We start from the raw sequence: 7,992 nt of genomic DNA, 5'->3' as shown, positions 1-7,992 counted from the left end.
TTGTTTACTGTGTGTTTGTTAACTAATATTGTGTCAAACTTTAGATATAAACATGGTTTAAAATTGCGGACCGCATATGCGGCCGCAATATTGCAGTTGCTGTAGTGTCTGCGTCAGCATCAGGCCGCAATTGCGGTGTGATCGTAAATCACATTAAAAACGACATCGTAATGTCGCAATGACCGCATTATAACACCGCAACGACTGCATCAATCTACATCTGAACGTATCAGTCCGCAACAAATTATACATTGCTTGCAAAAATCATTTGATATATATATATATATATATATATATATATATATATATATATATATATATATATATATAACTTCCTTTTTATTTATATCATAGATTTAAGGTATATTTTGAAAAGATTAGTGATTTTCAAAGTGATGGTGAATTATACATGAGATATATAAGAAAATTTAGAGACGAAATGGAAGACATATGAAATATAAATATATAATAAAGTATATTTTATGCTCTAAAAAATATATTCACGCTGCAACGATCGCAATTCACATTGGAGTAGCCGCAATAACCGCAACCGTAGTGATCGCATCTGCATCCGCAACCGTAATTTAAAACCATGGATATAGATATAGTTAGAAAGTTCCTCTATATCTAATACCCGTACTAATTAGGCACTCATTGAAATTCTTCGTTTCATAAAATCATGCCTCACGAGTCATTTTTTTTTATCAATTTCACAATTGTTGTTGGATCCTTCTGTGTTGACATTAAGAATTTAGGCTTTTGGCTGGCTCACAGTCCTCTTTGAATAAAGGTTGTTAGAAATGCTTGTAATATGATCAAGGCTTTTTCTGTACTGATTCCATGATTATAATACAATTTGCAACTTTCATGTAATGAACTAAATAGGTAAACTGTAATAAAAAATAAACATGGTTATAGTGTGCTGTTGATTAATGAAGTTAATGATATAGCAAAAAGAGAAAACAGATGGTGTATTGCTTTGAAGGTAGACTTCACAAAAGCCTATGATAGTGTCAGCTAGGGCTTCTTGCATTTAATATTGATAAGAATGGGTTTTGGAAATAATTGGCTCAAGTGGATGGAAAGCTGCTTTTTTACAAGTTACACTTCTATCATCATAAATGGAAGCACTACTAAGGATTTTAAGTTGGAAAAGGGCCTTCGGCAAGGAGATCCAGTTTCCCCGTTGCTTTTCGTGTTGGTGATGGAGGCTTTAGCGGGTTTAATGAGAAGGGCAGTAGAGATAGGAGATTACAAAGGCTTCAAGTTTAATGGAGTAGAAGAAGTTAATTTAGTGTAATTTGTGAACGATACAATCTTAGTAGGAGATGGAAATAGCGATTCTCAAGGGGTTTGAACTAATGACGGGATTGAAGATTAATTTCTTAAAGACCATGGTGTATGGTATTAACGTAAGTGAATTGTTATGGAGGCGGGTTCTAGTTTCTTGAACTGTGACATAGATCATTTACCGTTTAAATACCTAGGTGTTAAGGTTGGAGATAGTCCTCGAAAAGTCTCAATGTGGAAGGAATTAATTAATCAAATTAAAGCTAGATTGGCTACTTGGAGAGGCAAGCATTTGAATATGGCGGGACGGGTGACGATGATAAATACGGTGCTGAATGCAATACCTATGTTCTCTCTATCTTTTTATAGAGCCCCGAACAAAGTGATCAATGACATTCGTAAAATTCAAAGCAATTTCCTTTGGCATAAAAGTGAAGGTAGCCGATCCATACATTGGGTTAGATGGAAATCTGTTTGCAATTAATCCAAGGAAAAAGGAGGTCTTGGTATTAAGGATATTAAGATCCTTAATACGACGTTGCTGCAAAAATGGAAGTGGCATATTATTAAGGAGGAGGATGTGGTTTGGAGTAGATTGCTAAGAGGGAGATATGGGGTAACAACATTAAAAGTCTTAATATGGAACAAGTCGGTGTTAAGCAATAACGATTTGATGTGGTGGTGTGACATGGTCCAATCGGGCTCCTCTAATGACAATTGTAATAATCTTTTTACAGGTGCAGTTTCATCTAGAGTGAACAACGGTCGCGGTACTGCTTTTTGGCATTCAAAGTGGCTGGGAAACCAAGCCATAAAGGAAGTTTACACGGAGGCCTTCGCTGCTTCCACGAATCAGAATTGCAGTGTGGCGGACTTGATTTTTTAGAATGGACAAGAATGGTATTGGAACATGGAGGCTTGTATGGAAGAAATCGATCCCTACTTTCATATGTTGACTGAAGTTGTTAAGGAATGGTCAGATGCGAATAATTTGTGCAGGGATGTTGATGATATTCACGACTGGCTGCTGTTGGAGGAAGGTGATTTTAGAGTAAAATCGTGTTATGACATGCTCCTTGAAGGGACAGCTACTGCTACCACATGTCAAGGGGATACGACAAGGGCTGTAGTGTCGCTTTGGAAGGTCGAAGCTCCGCCCAAACTGAAATTCTTTGGCTAGAAATTTCTGCTCAATAGAATAGCAACCAAAGACAACCTCATAAAGCGCAACATCACTTTTGTAAGTAATGATCCGTACTGTATTTTTTGTCTGGCATACTTAGAAAATCTAGACTACCTTTTTGGATCTTGTTCGTTTGTGGATTATGTTTGGCGTAGAGTAAGCATATGATTGGACGTTCTTGAGGTTATCACTATAGAGGAGTTTAAGTTTTACTTTCTCCATATTGAAAAGATCAAAAATGGTGTGATTAGGAAAGTAGAAGCAATAGTTTGGTTAGAGACTATTTGGAGTATATGGTTATCTAGAAATGAGTTCATTTTTAATCAAGTTACACCTTCTTTTGATGATTGTATGTCTGCTATAGTTTTTAGATCTTGGATTTGATTATCGTCTTGTTGTTCGATAGTACCGGGTCGTAATTTTTACACTTGGAATACTCACCCTTCCCTTTGTTTTGGGAGATGAGGTTTTCCGCCTTGTAGTTTTAATTGAGAAGCCTTTTTCTCTTTAATAGAAATCTTGCCTATTAAAAAATAATAAAAAATAAACATATTAAATACCTATTAAAAAATAAATAAAAAATAAACATATTAAATGCCTAGTATAAAAATACCTTCTCTATAAAGTGCATATTAAAATCAACCTAACTATTAATAACCAATTACAGTATATAAGAATATATTGCAATATTGAAACACCTTTCTCTTTTAATCTACAAATTGCATACTGAATTATGATTTTCATTTGCGAGCCATTCAGTTTATAACATTCACATTAAATGTGGGGATGATTCACAATAAATAAATGCTTTCAGTTTCAGCTACTAAAATGACATTTTAGCACAGTAGAATAACAAGAATCACATTATTATAGACATGACCTTCTATGAGAGCGTGCAAGACGTGTTACCGCACAAGACTTAAAATTTGAGACAGTTAAATTGTTGCTAAATAAGGCCATATAAAAAAATATTTGTCACTGATAAAGCATTGCAAAAATAGAACCCTATTTGTTTTCCTCGGTGACTAACCTATCCATATCCTCTGAAAACTTAAGACGTCCTGATTTTTGAGAAAACAGAACTTACTATAGACGGGCTGTCTTGTGGAGTTGTTATTTTTCAATAAAATTATAACTGACTAAATCATAAATTCAGCTAAACTTGACTAAATACCATAATCATCTCTAGTGGGAACAAAGAACAAGACTTCTATATGGACTCTTTTCCTTTAGACCATGATTAAACATACATTGAAACACAAGATTTTGCAGAAAAAAATGCCTTGATAGAATATAATTAGCATGTATATATAGCCTCATCAAGCTTGCTACAGAGGCAATCTCAACTCATTAAGATTAGGACAACAATCACAGCCACACTGTTCAATAAATGGCATCTCATTTTCACCTTTCATTCTATTACGTTTTAAGTCAAGTCTTCATGCATTTCAGATTTTTAAATATGTATTATGCTCTTCTGTTGTGAACTATAATATGCTTAATATTTGTTTAAAACATTGTCAAGACCAACCCAATAAGAAGGAATTTGATTTTGGAAAGATTGTCAATAAAAGATTCATCTATAGATCTAGAGTAAGAATAAATACAAATCAAAACAGATTCAATTTATTCAAACATTGTCAAACTGTTATAGCCAATACGTAATCGCTCAAGAAACAATCAAATCTAAGTCATGAGAAGAAAATTTACTTTCAAAAATACCAAACCAAACTTTCAACATATTTCTTGGAATTGAACCGCAAAGATTCGTTGATTCTTTTTGCTATATTATATCTCCAATTATAATTATAGTGAATCATCTCACTCCGGAGTTTGTCTATCAATAATAATGTATCATTCTTCTCCAAAAGGAATATCATCAAACTGTGGAGTTTTTGAAGATTGTTTGTTTTTATTCTATCCTGAAAACAAGGCCTATAATGATAAACACAACTGATTGTCACTTGTTCTTTAATTGCTTTATATGCAAACGGAGATATTTCAATCACAATAATGAAACCACAAAGTTAATCCAAGAATTTGTGTATGATCCATCAAGTCATATAGAAAAAAGAGATTCATATCAAAACGAATAGTATCAAAGCTCAATCAAGCGTGAAGTTATTAAGTTTAATAAATATAAGCAATTACAGTATGTAAGAATATTGAAACACCTTTCTGTTTTCATCTACGAATTGCATACTGAGTTATGGCTTTTCATTTATGAGCCTTTCAATTTCTAACATTCACATTAGATTAGTGCTTGCTTGAAGCGACAAAAACAACATTTTAACACCCTAGGGTAGCATGTATAGCCTCAGCAAGCTTGCTACAGACGCAACCTCAACTCATTAATATTAGAAAAACAATCACAGCCACACTGTTGTGAACTATACTATACGGCCAACCCAATAAGGAAATTGTTTTTGGGAAGATTGTCAAAGAAGATTCATCTATAGATCTAGAGTTAAAATAAATATAAATCAAGACAGATTCAGTTTATATAAAGATTGTCAAACTGTTATAGCCAATACATAATCACTCAACACTACAATCTAATCATAGCCATCATAAGGAAAAAAGATTCATTGATTCAAAGATTGTCAAAAAGGTTTACAATACAATCAAATCAAAGTCGAAAACGATTACACAACATTTATTATTAATATCCAAATTCAAAAAAGTAAATAAATCATGTACGAACCTTACTTTTTACTTTCAACGATACCAAACCAAACTTTCAACATAATTCTTGGAATGAAACCACCAAGATTGATTGATTCTTTTAACTCGATTATCTCTCCAATTATAGAGAATGATCTGAAGTTGATATGCGTCTGTCAATAACAGTGTATCATTCTTCTCCAAAAGGCATAGTGGCAACAAATTATGGCGGAATTCACTAAATGGACAATCTATTTGAAGATTATTACGATAACTAATTTTAAGGAATTGAGTCCAAGAGTCTTCCACTCCAAATTCCTTCATTTGCCATATAACAAAATGAGTTTTATTGAAATCATGAGAAAAACAAAGACAATCCTTTAACAGAAATAGATTTGGTCTAATAAATGACACTTGTTCAAACCCCTTCGGAGGCAACAATTGAGTGTGTGTCTCGGTGCCTAAATCAAGGGAAATAATCACAATTTTCTCACTGATGTAATTGTGATTTGCCAACCAAACGAAGCTACTACTCAAATGCACAACATTCATTCTGTAATCATTATCATGGGGAGAATTTTGAATATTTCTCCAAACATTATGGCCCAAACTCAAAACTCTTACCTGTGTCGTATCAGAAATGAAATAGACCACCTTATAAGTATCGGTTGAATCATCATAACCGAATGTCAAATTAGGATAATATTGGTAATTATGTTCTATAGAATACCCTAATTTTTCTGATATTGTTCTTGTAGCAGGATTCCAAAAACGAAGACACATCTCTTTATGGCTATTGAAGTAAGAAAGACCTAACAAACATATCAATCCATTGCAAGAACCAATTATAGAGCTGCAGTCCATATCTTTCAATTGATGGTAAGGATCATAGAAACGACGGACAATGATTGGAGGGTTTTCCATCAAACAAAACGCTGCCTCATCCTCAACAAAGAAATAAGATACAAGTGTGAGGTTCGGATTACGCGCAGATCGTTTAAGGTGTCGTTTGACAAAGATGGGATCAGAGATGAGTGACTTCCATGACTTACTGACACATCTTAGTTGCAAGAGTGATTTGACAGGAAGAAAGGAAAGCACTTCGGCAACAAGTTCTTCCGGGAGAAATACCGTCGATAGCGACATATTGGGAGATCGGATATTTATGTGAGAGTATAGAAAATTTGGAGCTAAGTGGAACCCTAATCACACACAGGAAAACAAAATGGTTTCAAAAATCAAAAGTGTAGAACTCGTGGAAGGCTTTATTTTGTTTCTCTATTTATGCTTAATTTTAGGTATAGAATATTATTTATGCTTAATTTTGATTCTCTATTTTAACTTAAATAATTTTTACATTTTAATTTGAAGCAATTTTGATTTTTTTTTCTTATGTTTTTGAACTCAAAATTAATAATTTATTTATTTTGTAATAATATTTTACTATATATATTCCACCCAAATTCTTGTATGATATTTTCTTATGTTTCACAATGACACGCTGTTAAAAAAAAGACATTTTTTTGGGAGGTTTTTGCTAAACAAAATTCCTACTAAAGATCAACGAATTCACAAACGGGGAATTTTGACGAATCAAACTGACTTGCGCTGCGTCTTTTGAGATTTGGAACCTGAAACGTTGTCGCATCTTTTCCGGTAATGTATGTACTTGAATAGAATTTGGAACAAGGTCTTTGAATGGATTGGTATCCCGAAGAAATTATCGCTTGCTGAGTTTGTGGATCTCTCGTCCCATTGGGATAAGGTGAAGTGTGCTTCCCGCAGAGCTACTATGGAGGAAATTTGTCTGGTCCATTTGGCTCGTCCGTAATGCTATTATTTTTAAGGGAGGGGCTTTTATATTCGAAGATGTTTTGTCGGCTATCGTGTGGAGGTCGTGGATATGGCTTTGTTCTAATTGTAAAAAAGCCGAATTATGTAATTTTTACTATTGGAACACTCTGCCTCTCCTCTATTTTAAGAAGTTGAGGTTTTCCGCCTTGTTTTTCCGTTGGTTGGAGTATCACTTATACTCCCTTTAATAATATCATTGCTTATTTCAAAAAATAATAATACATTATCCCTTTGCTCCTTTTGTAAAAAAGTCGATCTTTATAATTTTTATTATTGAAATACTTTATATCTCCTTTGTTTCAGGTAGCAGAGGTTTTCCGTTTTGTTGTTGTGGTTAAGATTATCCCTATACTCCCATTAATAATATATTTGCCAATTAAAAAAATATACATTATTAAATTCAAATTTAAAATATGTATATTTCTCATAAACTCTTATATGATATTTTCTTACGTTTAACAACGACACATTATTAATAAACTAGATTGTCGACCCGTGCTCCGCACGGAGAGCACAGATATATTAGAAACAAAACTATATTTTTTATAATAGTTGATATTTATTTATTTTTTTACATATAAAATTGTCTTGTAGGTTATTTAAAGTATGTTTGCAATTATATTATTAAAATTTTAATGTGAAACAATAATACAAAAAGTATTTATCATATTATTTTTTAAGTTATTAAAAGATTTATAATGGTTTCATTTATATATTAAAATAAGTAAGTTATCTCTTACAAAATATGACTACTTGAACTATATTGAGTTTAACATTTAACTCATAATTTAAATTAATTTTTTTACTTATTATTTAATTTTAATATGAAATATAGAAGAGAGATATTTTTTAGCTTATATTTTAGAAATGATAAATATATATTTAAATTGTATTTATATTTTTAATTATTCTCTATTTTAAATAATTTATATAAAAGTTATTTTTTAATCATGGAAGTAATTTCAAAAATCAAGTAATTGTAATAAAGTTTAGACAATAAT

At 32.3% G+C, this 7,992-nt stretch overlaps 2 protein-coding genes across 2 annotated transcripts; one reads left to right on the top strand and one right to left on the bottom strand.

Annotated features, from left to right (window-relative positions):
* The first annotated feature begins 1,426 nt into the window (after positions 1-1,426).
* On the top strand, positions 1,427-2,176 carry LOC131613910 (uncharacterized). The gene is made up of 2 exons (XM_058885547.1): positions 1,427-1,727; positions 2,028-2,176. Exons 1-2 carry the CDS (start codon positions 1,427-1,429, stop codon positions 2,174-2,176), a joined length of 450 nt encoding a protein of 149 aa, XP_058741530.1.
* A 3,008-nt stretch (positions 2,177-5,184) lies between these two features.
* LOC131611686 (F-box/kelch-repeat protein At3g06240-like) lies at positions 5,185-6,348 on the bottom strand. The gene has a single exon (XM_058883602.1). It carries the CDS (start codon positions 6,281-6,283, stop codon positions 5,192-5,194), a length of 1,092 nt encoding a protein of 363 aa, XP_058739585.1. The 5' UTR covers positions 6,284-6,348; the 3' UTR covers positions 5,185-5,191.
* Between the last annotated feature and the right edge of the window lie 1,644 nt (positions 6,349-7,992).

The sequence above is a fragment of the Vicia villosa genome, linkage group LG6 (genome assembly GCF_029867415.1).
Source record: "Vicia villosa cultivar HV-30 ecotype Madison, WI linkage group LG6, Vvil1.0, whole genome shotgun sequence".
Lineage (NCBI taxonomy): Eukaryota > Viridiplantae > Streptophyta > Magnoliopsida > Fabales > Fabaceae > Vicia > Vicia villosa.
Note: the sequence above shows the minus strand (reverse complement) of the source record. Positions and strands in the feature narration are given on the sequence as shown.

What these genes read in the sequence shown, in the direction of transcription:
- LOC131611686 (XM_058883602.1), bottom strand. Translation starts at nt 6,283, where the DNA reads ATGTCGCTATCGACGGTATTTCTCCCGGAAGAACTTGTTGCCGAAGTG.
- LOC131613910 (XM_058885547.1), top strand. Translation starts at nt 1,427, where the DNA reads ATGGAGGCGGGTTCTAGTTTCTTGAACTGTGACATAGATCATTTACCG. An exon ending in CCTTTGGCATAAAAGTGAAG is followed by an intron (nt 1,728 to 2,027) that starts GTAGCCGATCCA and finishes ATCTTTTTACAG; the next exon opens with GTGCAGTTTCATCTAGAGTG.